At 41.0% G+C, this 13,725-nt stretch overlaps 2 protein-coding genes across 2 annotated transcripts in view; one reads left to right on the top strand and one right to left on the bottom strand.

Annotated features, from left to right (window-relative positions):
• LOC121606699 (aminopeptidase O (putative)) overlaps positions 1–3,831 on the top strand; it is a 74,987-nt gene extending 71,156 nt beyond the window's left edge. Inside the window, exon 17 of the mRNA XM_041937199.1 lies at positions 3,161–3,831. The gene's annotated coding sequence lies outside the window, so the exon portion shown is untranslated. The remainder of the gene's footprint in view (positions 1–3,160) is intronic.
• Positions 1–13,725, bottom strand: part of fancc (FA complementation group C) — a 44,304-nt gene that overhangs the window by 10,347 nt on the left and 20,232 nt on the right. Inside the window, exons 9-15 of the mRNA XM_041937201.1 lie at positions 13,240–13,295; positions 12,937–13,036; positions 11,664–11,739; positions 9,570–9,678; positions 7,103–7,277; positions 5,969–6,181; positions 5,082–5,278 (exon numbers count right to left, since the gene is read on the bottom strand). Coding sequence (XP_041793135.1) covers positions 5,087–5,278; positions 5,969–6,181; positions 7,103–7,277; positions 9,570–9,678; positions 11,664–11,739; positions 12,937–13,036; positions 13,240–13,295 — 921 coding nt within the window. The 3' untranslated portion in view covers positions 5,082–5,086. The remainder of the gene's footprint in view (positions 1–5,081; positions 5,279–5,968; positions 6,182–7,102; positions 7,278–9,569; positions 9,679–11,663; positions 11,740–12,936; positions 13,037–13,239; positions 13,296–13,725) is intronic.

The raw sequence follows: 13,725 nt of genomic DNA, 5'->3' as shown, positions 1-13,725 counted from the left end.
ATAAAAAGGTTGACTGCAGCAAATCAGCGCTCAAAATCACTCTTTCAGCACTTAAAGCGCTTCAGGTTTTAAACTTCAAATCACTTTGGCAGTGAAAAGTGCCGTCCGTGCATCCCTGGCTGATGCGTATTGATTTCAGATCTAATCTCAGCCTGCGGAAGTCAAGATACAGAGATCCATAAAGCAGACCGAGTCTCACAAAACACAGTTCAGCACTGTGATGGAAAACAAGACTGAGGCGTCAAAAGATGGAAATCTCGCAATGATTTTAGAGTTTTCCATCATTTAGGGATGTCGGTTTCACTTTATTGGGACAATTTAGTGTTTCTACTGTGGATTTACTGCACAATACGTGCTTCTATTGTTTTGTCTCAGATAGGAGAAACAAAAGGCTGTGATCCTGTAAAACACCCACTGATAACTAGAAAAGCAGGAATCGTCAGTCGGGTCACACCACACGCATTGTTTCAAGCATTACAGCTTGCGTTGAGGGAGGGTTCCCAAATTAGTCAAGATAAGCTTCAAACACGAGAAAACAATGCGAGCTGCCAACTGTTTCTGCCAACTCGATGATCAATAACTCTCAGTCTGCGTCACATGTTCCAAGAAATAGATTTGTTTTGCAACTACGATACAACAACATTCACTTCGCATCTTCCTACCAGACGCAAAAAGAGTCTCAGGAAAAACAGTTCCTCACTCTTCAGCGCAGACCTGAGCTGTCAGTAACTGCAGCTGGACTGCGTGCAAAGATTAACTCAAGTTAAGCCAACAGGCCAACAGTAACCTACTGCACAACCTTCGCTACAACGTAGGTGTCGAGTCCACTGCTACACCGGCTAATTGTAATGCAAAGCTATACAGGACCAATCACTCCCCAATCAAAACGGTGACAGATGGCTGAAAATGTATTTCAGAAATGGTCAGTCTTTTTTTGGCAAATCAGAATATGAGCTGTGAGGAGGTATTATAGCGCTCTATATTCACGGCGACAAAATGGCGACTAAACGAGGACAGATGTGTGAATTAGAAATGAGGGCCATGTGGAGCCTGCCATTTTTAGACCTATATTTAGGGCCTGTTAAAAGAGTAATGACCATCAAAGGCCTGTAAAAGAGAGGAATTGCCATCAGTGCGCGTATCTAAAAGGTGATTTATTACACTCTAATGGGAGGGAAATGGTGCTCTGCACATCAAAGGACAAAGCAACATTGTATAAAGACACCGAAAATAAACTTATTCAGCCCACACCACCCACACCTTCTTCTCTTCACACAACTCAAGTGACTGGCTGTCTCTTTAATGTTGAGCATATTTTAGGGAGCTGTTGCATTTCAAAGTATATATTGTCAACTTTTTTTATTTTAAGTAATGTGGTCTGTATGCATGCTCCACACAGAAGGTGCTCGAATGTGATTTAGATGGATTTAAAGTCAGATATTTATGATCGGACCGCTGAAATAGTCTCATAGCCTTTTTTTTTTCTTTTTATGTACCAGTCACTTTGGATAGCTCCCACCATCCAGCAGTGGTCTTGCTGACATCGCGGTGGAGAGGTTTCTACCATGTCAACCACACCTTTCACCAGCTAGTGAAATCCAACAATCTCGGCCGTTTAAATGAGCCTGCAGTAGTGTGGTTTCTTGTGGGTTTGGCAAAGCGGAACGCTGCCTGACACGCAGCCTGAGCTGGCATTGCTTTTTGCTTCATTACAGACACTGCAAGGAAAAAAGGAAAAAAAATAAATGTGTTCATATCCAGCCAGTGCTTCATGAGAGAGAGAGAGAGAGAGATTTGGGCTTGGCTTCCTGTGCCTACTGAGCTGATAATCAGTCCTATAGAACCACTGGCTCAGTTCAGCAGGAACAGGAGTCCAGTCCACTAACCACCAGACTGGAACGCACTGGCACTGGACTCACCAGGCTAAACCTTCCCTTCTAACAGATTACAGACAACACCCACTATTCTGTTGGACAACTGAGTTATTAGGGATTTTATTTTACAAGATTATAGGACTTGAAATGATCACATCCATGGTGGTACCATAGTTTTTACACGACGTGTGCGTTGGTGTCTGATGAATTACGTTATAGTTCAAGAGAATGACCACCATTAGCCTAGTGCAGACATATCTGGTGCTGAAACGATTTGTCAATTAATCAGTTAGTTAACTGCCAGAGAATTATTTGCCGACAGTTTTGAAAATCTTTAAAATGTGAGGATTTGCTGTTTTTATCTGTTTTATGTGACTGTATATTTAATATGTTTGAGTTTTAGATGTCCTTTTTGTTTTTTGTTTGTTTTCTGACATTTCATAGACTACACTATTAATCTATTAATCAGATAAATCATTTACATATTAATAGATTAAAAGAACACTAATTAATTGTATGTCAGTTTATGTATTGGCACATCAATAACAAGAAACTGCAGAAAATTTGTTGTTTAAGATCTCAGAAACAGTGTTGGCATTACATAGTTTGTCCACCAGAGGGTCCAGACAAGTTTGACAGCATATATTAAGTTCCACATATTATTATATACGCGTATATTAACTAGTTGCTACTTGACATCCATATCAGAAGCATATTGGCTCTTTATTAGTCATTATAAAGCAATCATTAATTCCTCATTCTGCATGACCATATTCTACAAGTACCAGGTCATTAACAAAGAGTTTTCCCTCAATAAGCTCATGAGTACTTGATAACAGTAACTGATTATAATTGATAGTAAGTAATTTGTACATGAATTATGATTTTAACAGCTTAACCCTTAATAACACTAACCCCCACAATAAGGCAGTAGTAAGTGCATTATAATGGCAATATGCTACTAATATAAATGCTAACAAGCAAGTGTTACCATCATTTTTCAACTGTAAAACATCCTGCGCGATACATTTCTTGGTCCAGTTTTTAATTAACCACATCAAAAACTATACTGGTCGGTCTATTGTTGTTTTTGGTGTCCACCTGAAAAACCCACTATTGGTCCGGTTGTGTGTGTAAACTGGATTATTTGTCTGGACTGAACACACACACATGGTAGTCAGTGTTTGCTTCCACATCAGGTAGATTCCAGCAGTTCAGCCAGAGGATTGCAAACATCTACCAAAATTTCTGTAATGCTCCAATCTGTATGTATCTCTCTGTTCCAGGTTGCTGACTACAGACGGAGATGACAGGAGTTTGGCACACGGGTGTACGGGAGGTCCAGCACTCACCTCCTCTTCCTCTGCAGGAGAGGGGACGCTGCAGAATCACTCAGCAGTGTGAACACCAGAAGGCTCTGCACTTACTCTACAGCCAAGGCCAACTGGCAAGTTTTAGAGCACAGCAGTTCTGTTCATTCAAGTCTAAAGAAATGGATGATGTGTGTGTGCGTGTGTGTGGACCAGTAATGATACAAGCTGTTCCTAGTGAGAAATGAAGTTGTTGACTGCATTATTGTTGTGGTAAGAAAGAAAAAATACATAATTTCACCTGTTTTAAAATGTTAGATCACAGAGAAAGACGCTGCGCCTCCATCCACGTTTAAGAACCTGGGCTGCTCTGTTTGAATTAGTCTGTGTGTGGCTGTGTAGGTGTGAGTTCATGTCTGTTTAGTCTGAAACCATGATCTGGTTCTTTAGAGTTTAGACTGGAAATACCTCCAGGTGAGTCATGTTTTTACACATAACAAATTACTTCACTCAGGCCTGCAACAACTCTGGAAAATATACACCTGATGACTCTCGGGCATTTCTATACGTGTAAATTCTGTTTTTCCTCTGTATGATTTTAAGTTGAAATATTTGATATGTTGATATTAAAATAAAATGTTTTCTTATAAAAAACGCATGACTCTAAGCTTTTTCCATCAGTTTAGTGCATCATGCCTATTATGCTCATTTTATATGTAAAGTACAGTATAGTAAAGACATCTGTATGAAAATATCGGTGGTCTTATGGACTTAAATAAAATTTGAGTGGAATCCAAGTATATTTTTGTTCAGAAATCCAGTGAAGAAAATTGGACATTAGATTCCTGTATTAAAAAAAAAGCTTCCTGCACAAACAGTGTGTGATGCTCCACTACAGTGTTCCCTTTCAGAGGTCACACAGGTGTTTGTTGTGTTGGCTGCAAAAGCAACCGATCAGTAACAAGAACATCTTTAAGCTCTAGTGAATGGAGGGAGAGGGCAGATCATTTTTGCATTTTTAAACATAATTCCACGATCCAGAGTCTATTATAACACATACAATTATTTGACCAAATTTTAGCCAATTGTTAAACTGAGATCTGACCACTCTAATTGCTCCATCTTTTGCCCACTTTTTACTTTAAAGGGTGGAAAACAAATCTGCACACAAACCACATTAAATAGTAGCGTACCAAATTCAAAACAAAACATCAGTGATCCTGAATGATGCCAAAACACTGAATAAATTTGCTTAGATGTAAATATAGCAGTTACCCTGCATTAACAGGGTGTTCTCAATAATGGATCAAACACAAAAAGACTCATTCGTCTTCATAAATAATGAAGCAGTAGAAAATGTACAATGAGAAAGAAGTGACATTACATTGAATTTTTTTTACATTTTTTCATATATACTCTGTGCTGCCGCAATATGATTTTCATATAAACACGTTCTGGCATAAATAATAATTATACAAAGGAAGTGGTTGTCCTGTCCTCCAAACCTAAACGTCTTTCAGTCACCATGTGTAGCGTGAAGGATTTATATTGTCAGACAATTATATGAGTGGGAGGACTCGGACATGTTGTACGAGCTGCTGCTTCTTTGCAGTGTGATCTGTCACTGCTAAAGCATCCTTGTGGGCCTTGTGGTTGTGTTGTGTGTGTGTGTGTGTGTGTGTGTGTGTAATTGCAGCCTCTCCACATAATCTGTCCTCGCCGTGCTGTTTTGACACACTCCTGTCACTGCACCGCAGCATATCTACACAAGAGCGTGGCTATTTGTCATTCTGCAAAGGTGCCCTGAAAAAAAACCCCTGAGGAGTGAGGATGAACTCACTGCTGTGTGGTTATGTGCATTAATGTGTGTGTGTGTGCGCGGTGTATGCGCTCCCACCTGCTTTAGAGTGCGTGTGCTTGGTTCTCAGCAGGGCTCGATGCTGCATGCATATGTGTTAGTGTGTTCTGAAGTGCCTTGATCCTGAGATGAACTCTGTTAGCGTCGCTTGATAAGCAGCTTGCTTCGTTTAGTCTCAGCTCCAGCGAGCTGAGGACACATGCTGCTTCTTCAACCAGGCCAGACCCATCCACCACCTGGACTGACACACACACACACACACACACACACACACACACACACACACACACACACACACACACACACACACACACACACACAGACAAAAGATAGTGGATAAAAAGAAAGAAAGGAAAAGGTATTTTAAATCAAACGTCAAGAAACTGTATTATTATTACTGTATTATATTTCATGATATATGTACATCTTAATTATTAGAGCCCATTTGTCATCCAAAAATCAAACTATGGAGTACATGGAATGAGAGATTTTGGATCAAAAATGATGCTGAGCACCTACAATTACATCTAAAAGTCAAAGTCTCATCTCATTTTAAATGCAGAATTCAATTAATATTTAGCTAAAAATGAAACAAAGTGTTGGTATAAACATAACATTGTTTGACTATTATGGTGCATTACACGTTACACCGTTACACTGTATTTGAATTGTCTATTTTAAAACATAACCTAGATGGTTTTCTCTTATGTTTTCCACTTTAATGGAACCTTTCAAGCACTTCATGCTTTCAGTATGTGGAACTTGTCATAAGATTGTTTTGTCGACTGCTGTTTCCAGCGTCAAGAATGAACTTCAAGTCACAAATATTTATTTCATAGCAAAATAAAATGTACAATGACTCATGTTGTGCATGACTGTCTAACAAGGTTTGAGCAGATTTTGGGGGGTAGGAAACAGATCCTCACCGCCTGTAAAATGTCTGGTGATGCACTCAGTGGCCGCTGGAAGAAAACAGCAAAGTTGACTAAGAGGTTGAGGATCAATGATGGAGACAGTGACGGTTGCTGAGGTTGTGGTGACAGCCGAGCGACCAATGCCTGCAGGCGGTCAGCGGGAAGGGGGGGAGCTAAGACCAAGAAGAGGGAGTGCAGGCAGTCCAATACGTCTCTGGCCTGCACCTGGAAACAGAGGTCACATGACAAATCGGGTCAGACGGCAGATGTTTATTTATAGACCACGCCGGAATCAAGAAGCGCTGCTTTAAGTGTCTTTCCTGCAAATAAAAATCAATGGATTAGTTACTCGCAAATGATGAGCAAAGACAACCCCATGTGATTTGAACGCACCATCGTAGCGGGAGAGACGGCGGCGACGACAGCGAGTCTCCCCGGGTTATGAAAGGAGACGGACAAAGAGGAGACAGAGATGAAACTCAGGCCAGCTGGCCAGACGCTCACTGGGAAATCAATACTACATCACCTTTTCACCCGGCTCCCCTCCCTCATCTGTATCTCTCTCTCCTCGCTACTGTCTCATTCTCTCCTTCTCAGATAGGGTTCATCCATAATTTATTCTTTAATGTGTTATTCTTCTTTCCCTGTATCTGTTCTGTGGCTTTAAACGGCGATGCACCTGCCAAGAGCAAATACCAGACCATCCACGTTGTTATGTTGTTGAGTTATGACTCTGCACATGCTGTAGACAGACTATCTGAGATTATATCCACACTGCTTCCTTCTCCACTCATATCAAACAAACCTCTGAACTTCAAGACGGTGCATTATCTCCGGCAGTGTTGCAAATGCAAGAGAAGCAAGAAAAACCTGGTAAGATTACATGTAAGTGAAATGTCCAAATTGATTTTCAGATTAAATGCTTACTAAATAACAAGCCTTAGAGTCTGGAGCCATGCTAACAGCTCTGTGAGGCTGGGCACAGCGGCGCTTTGAGCAGAATGCTAACATCAGCATACTAACACACTCGCAATGAGAAGATGATAACAGACTTTGGGGGGAAGAAAACAGATCATTTCCTCATCACCTAACTTGTGCTAATTAGTGCCAAAAACAAAGTAAAGCTGGAGCTAAAGAAACTCTCACCAGCTGTAGTTCTCTGTGGTGCCCCCTGTTGGTGGGGTGGTGGTAGAAGGTCAGCAGCCACAGGAGGGGCCCACAGTCGTCAGGCCCCAATGTCACCAGCAGCTGGACAGCCACCTGCACCCAGTGGGCACACTGGACCAGCAGGAACCAGGCCTCGAACACTTTGCGGTGCCCCCTACAGGATTGGAAGAAGCTGCTTAAACACTTGGTTTCTCTGAGCATTATGGGATCTGAAGGACTTTTTCCATGCTGTTGTGGTGGACGTGTGTGGACAAATGCCACTGCAGAACATAAGGACATTAGCACATGCTGCATGGACTCCAAAAAGAACGGAATCATTTATAGGAAAAGTCATCAATTATCTTAATCATCAAAATTCCCTCTTGACCTTAGAAACAGCATTTTGACTAAAACATTTATCACAAGGTCCAGACACTTGATTTTTCCAGAACTTTCAGACGAATGCAGCCTTTTCCCTTGCAGTGGCTGGAGATTCATGTGACGGAAATTTTTGAGTCACATGATAAAAACTAATCCACCAACAGGACACCTGAGCGAACTCAATCTACCGATGAAGGCTACAAGATGTGGCTGAAAGCTCTGTCAAATCAATTATCTTTTGTTCAACTTCCCAAGTGTATAAGGCTAACAGTGCTATAAACTTAGTGGATTTGGGTGGTCTCGTTTAGTTCCTAAATAGCCTGGCACCTATCCCGTCCCAGCCTCAGTTTTTCCAAGGTATGTGTGTGAATATGTACAATTTTCTCCTTCTCCGATTCCTGCCACAAACTACTGTTGTAAAATACAACAGAGAATTGTCAGCCAATAATTTAGACCCAAGGTGTTGTCCAAACAATTAAAAAAAAAATGTTTTTGTATATTAATACATTTTGACAAATTGAAATGACTACTGTGAAATGCATCTGTGATGTTTTCTCACCTAAGTCTCAAAGCATCACTTACATCATTATTAAGCCACAACTCCGAGTAACTGCCAGTAATATTAATCCCACCCATAATTTGTTCCCGGATGTGACATCACACTGAGGGGCAGCTGTGATTGGCTATTTCAAGTGCCGATATTTCATCCCATAAAAAAATGAGACAACGGTGATAAACATCACTTTTTTGCTTTTAGAGCATTAATCACATCTCAAAATACAAAAACTAACCTGAAGTTTAGTTTTATCTAATACCACCTCTTTATTATCCATTTACATTGAAAATACTTCACTCTCTGTTCACTCAGCACTGCAAGACGTGGAGTGCAGTCCTGCCAGAACTGACTGAAGGATGACGAGCACAGAAAGTGAGGACATGAGAGAGCTGAGCTGAGATGATGAGTCAATGTAACAATGAGTCTTTCAAGTTATTTGAGCAAAAATGTCAAATATTTCCTGGTCCTTTGTCTTTGCAAACCCAAATATATCTAAAATTAAGTCATTTGAAGATGAAGACCTTAATTTACTGTGACGGGCATTTTTTTATATTCTCTGTCAATTCATAGACAAGACATATTCAGTATTGAAAATATCTGGTATTTACAGCCTTAAAAGAAACTCCAACATCCTTACATACTGTGCACTAACTCAATTTAAACATGGCCAGAACACATATTTTTTGGCAAAACTAGACTGAGCATGAGTGTCACAGATTACTACAAAATGTATGTTAAAAAAAAGAGAGTGCAGGGCTACAGGATGGACTGAGATTTTGGCAGGGAGCTGCAACAACGAGACGATGACTTGGAGTTACAAGAGCGATACAGATCTCGCTCTCAGATTTCCCTAATACCATCATTAGAGCCGTCTTCCTCATCTCCCCTCTTTCCCCTTGGCTCTCAGATACGAAGAGCAGCACCCCTCTGCAGGGCCCTGGCAGCTGCGTCTTCGCTCGGAGGAACACAACATACTGCTTTCCCACCGCTGGCTTGGAACAATGTTTTGGGAATTTTGCATGGAGCTCCAGAATGGAGTGGTGGTGGGGATAATGGGCGCTGTTAAAAACCACAGCTGGAGGGCATCAAGTCAGTCGTCTCCGTCTCTAGGACATCAACTGCCTTCTGCTTTTTATCTGCCATATCCTTTTTTTTTCTAAAGCCATCCAACCAAGGCTACTCACTTTGTGCTTTTCTCTCCTTCATACTAGTATAGCATCTTTTCCTCTGTCCACCTTCTCCTCGCCCCTCTGGTTCTTCTTCTGCATTCCTTTTCTCACTCTTATTGGGCTTTCCAACACTTGTTTTCTCCGCAGCTCTGCCTCTCCCAAGCTAATAGCTTCTAATGAGCACTTGGAGGAGCCACGCAGTGCACCAGGACCTCTCTGCTGTGATGCAAGGGTAAAATATCTGACGAACACCCCCTCAATGGCAGCTAATGGAAATAAGAACGCCACACAGGCATTCGGTAGGGTGGTGGAAGCAGACGCACATTAACACAATCTCTCTGCAAGCCGTTCTCACTCTAACCTGGTGCTACTGCTGCTGTCTCCGTCTCCCTCCTCTTCCTCTTCTGTCAGTCTCTGTAATGAGCCGCTGAGCCAGTTCAGGTGATGCCTCCAAGCCTCCTGAGGCATCTCTGCAAGAAGAGATTCACATGTACAAACATAATAATTACTTGTAGCACATATATGTACTTTTTTACAATCAATCAAACATGTGTTTTTCATTCTTGTGGAATATATACAAAAAGCAAAGAGAGAGTTGTGGTTTTATGGCCAGTTATGTGCAGGACTATTTCTTGGCCGGACGCACTAACATCCTGAAGCCTCAGCTGGTTGCCTGGCAACCTAAAGGCGCCGACAAGACTCTAAGAAGTCAATGCTTCAGAGTCGGACCAAGAACCTCCAGCATGTATCTCTCTCTGTAACACCACAAATTGTCACTTTTACACATGAGCTGCAACTTACGATTACTTTCATTATTGATTAACTTGAGTTCTTTTTATGATAAAGAGATTGTTTTGTTTGCAAAATGTCAAAATGTGGTAAAAATAAAAAAATGCCCATCAGTTTCCCAGAGTCCAAAATGACAAACTGTTTGTTTGTTCACGTAGTAGTGCAAAAAAAACAAAAACATAAACAAACAAAAAAAACCTTGATTCATCTTTATTTTACACTTTGTTTACACATTTAACAAATGAGATATAACATGTTAATGAGTGAGCTGTGCAGGTGCTGGTAGGTGGATTTTTTGGAGCTTTGGACAGAACCAGGCTAGCTGCTTCCTGCTGTTTCCAGTCTTTATACTACGCTAACAGGTTGCTTGTGGTAGCTTCACATTTACTGTACATTTACTGGTATAAATCTTCTCATCTAAATCAAAATAGCTAGTTAGCATATTTCCCAAAATGTCAAATCATTCTGATGTTAAGAGGAAGAAAACTTAACTTACAAATACGACACACTCAGGAAGTGAAATTACTGCTGTCCAGGGGCGAACACAAGTCAATTTTGCACAACTTTACACAAATATCAGGTACAAGTATTTTCCAAGCAGAACAGGATTGACTGAGTTACAGCTTGCAATTACTTTTTCCTGTTTTCCAGCTATTATTTTTAACGGCTTAAAGGGCCGGAGTGGTGTTTGTCACATGCTGCATTGTTCTGTCAAAAATAGCTTTCCTATCACCGACCAAATGTTGCATTAAAACCCCACCAAACTGACACTCCAAGGTGACTAACAAACAAATATTTCAGAGGTTTGATATCTTGACCCAGGCTTTCGCCCCAGGCTATGTTTTAACAATGCGGAGCTTAGTCTTAATTTATGGCTTTTTCAGAGGGAGCACAAATCATGATAAAACCTCAAATCTTCTACTTTTCACAGTCCAGTTTCCATTCAGTCTCTGCTGAAAAATTGCCCTTCACCACACACACATGCACACACACACACATACAAACACACACACACACACAGTAATAATTAACTCAGAGTTCTGGCTGGGCTCCAGTGTGTCCCTAAATGGCCCCATTCATGTAAATCATTCCTGCCTACAGGCCCGTCTGGGCACACACTGATAAGCACCGCTCTGCTGTGCCCCTGCACTCACCTACTGTGCATCCCTTCAATAGCAAAGATTCCCAAACATAAATACTGGTAATACACATTCAGTACAGATAAAGAAGATTCTTCTTAATGAGAAAAATAACAAGGTGTGTTAGTGTGTTTGTGTAAGACGATTAATGGTTTCAATAACTGCAGCTGATACAACACAGGCAACTCGTTAAAGGTCTGAATAGATCTCACACGATCAATGTCACTTTGCTCATTTTGAGAAAATATAAGATAACTTGCTTTCCACCTTATGTCACTTTAATATTTGACATAACATGTTGAACTACCTATAATTGATTAGCAAGAAAAAGACACACAAGAGCCGATTCACTCTGCAGCAGGAAAACTGTGTTGACACACAGTTAAAGAATACCTGGATAGACTTTTTCTCACAATACAGGGTCTTGTGCATTGTGTCAGAGTGAAATATCCGGACACACACACACACACACACACACACACACACACACACACACACACACACACAGTGTGTATGTACACACTGACCTGACGGCAGGGTCAAGAGAGGGACCAGCAAACTCTGAGGTGACTGTGGGAAGAAGGCCTTCGTAGGTACACTCGTCTGAAACAACACAAATCACAAATTTTCCTGTGCCTCATAAATGTAAATCATACTTACCTTGAACTCGTACATCACTGTGCTCTGAAAGCCTGAAAAATGACATTTTGAATGGGAGGCTGTGTAACAGTGATGCAGTGGGTGCTAATGTGTAATGTAGCATGTAATAGGAAACGTTTAGTGCAGTGTGACTACAGCCATTAAAACTGAGTCCAGTGTAAATACACTGTAGCACTGCCATCTACTGGTTAATAGAGGTGAAAGGGAGTTGAGCTATATCCACAAAGCCATGTAGCAGGTAATACATCACATCTACGTCGTAACACATCTGTTTTTTGGCCTTGCGACATTAACGGCTGGATGTATGTCTGAGAGTATTTGTGGGGGCTGGGGGTTGAGCAAATGTTGAAAAGTACATAGTGACACATCAGTGTAACAGCTCACTGTGGTTTTCACACATTGCAGGTGTTTTATTTGTGCAAACTTATTACCTTCAAATTGATGATTTAAAAGTAATTTGCATCTATTGTCTCGGAGGCAGAGGCGTGAACCGTGGCGTGTGTAGTGTGTAAGCAGCGAGCTCCCGGCTGGAGATCAAGTGATAATGATGTGGAGGATTCATCAAACGTTAAGTGAATTTGCCTGCAGAAGGGAGGTAATTTTTCACCACCCTGTGTGTGCATCTAAGCCTGCGGCACAAAAGTAACCAACCTTTTATTTCCAGCAAAGATGGTGGATAAAAATAACTGGACTAACTGTTGTAAACTTCAGAAATTGTTACAGTAGGTAAAAGATGAGTACTCAAGAGGAATATGTTTAAATACCTTAATTCACCAAAGTTATCAATAACGTCATTTAAAAAAGTTGTCTGCTGTTGTCCTTTTGTTCTTATTTGCACCCTTATTGTTCCTATTATTCTTTTTTGCACCTCCATTTGCTGCTTGCACCTCTGCCCCTTGTGTGTTCTGAAGTGTTCTGAAGAGCTTCTGTAAGAGGGAACTTCTCCATTGTGATATTAATAAAGTCTTATCTAATAAAATGTTATCTATCTATTTACTATTTTATGATATTTTGAGAACAATGAATCGAAAAGACATAGAAAGCTTAATTGATGATGAAAATAACCACTAGTGACAGCCCTAAAAGAAATAAATATTTATGTTAGACTTTCAGATCTTTTGTTGAGAAGGTGAGGCCTACCTGATGCTTCAGCTGTGCCAGTTCCCTGAGGAAACAGCTGGTAAAGCTTTGAATAAGATACTTCACAGACTGAGTCCCCTCAGTTTGCTTAAGGATGGACCTGTGACACACATGCGCGCGCACACACACACACACACACACACACACACACACACACACACACACACACACACACACACACACACACACAGAGGCAGGCAGGCAAAACAAACCTTCAGAGACACACACTTCAGAAGGACAAACATGTTATAATAACCAAAACCACAAGACTCACACATTACAAAACGACACACCAGCGCTCACCTGAAGATGTCGTTCACAACCAAGAATATGGAGATGTGCTGAGCACTGGCTTTTGGCTGAAACACACAATAACACAATTTATTAAGTCAGTAAAATCATAAGAAAATCTGCATCCATTATAACTACCTCAAAAGCACACAAATGTTAACCCCCACATACTGGCCACTGGGTGTCACTGGTGGATCGTCTACAAGCCTCCCTGCCATCGAGTGGCTCCTCCATGTTCTCAGTCTCTCCCCATTAACCACTCAGTTTACCACTCTGTCAGTCCTGCCTTCACACACACACTTACTCTCTCATCTCTGTCTAATGCACACTCTTCATGTGTTTTAGATTTAACACATTCTAAAACGCCCCAGCGCAAACATTTAACAGCTGTACTATTCATGTCTGCCTCCCTCTCCATGTTTATATTTCTTCTAGCCCCTAATTATTCTCCCTCTCACCCATTACACTCTTATATAGGTACATATGCTACACTATGGG

Source organism: Chelmon rostratus, chromosome 5 (genome assembly GCF_017976325.1).
Source record: "Chelmon rostratus isolate fCheRos1 chromosome 5, fCheRos1.pri, whole genome shotgun sequence".
NCBI lineage: Eukaryota > Metazoa > Chordata > Actinopteri > Chaetodontiformes > Chaetodontidae > Chelmon > Chelmon rostratus.
This window is presented reverse-complemented; position numbering and strand designations above follow the sequence as displayed.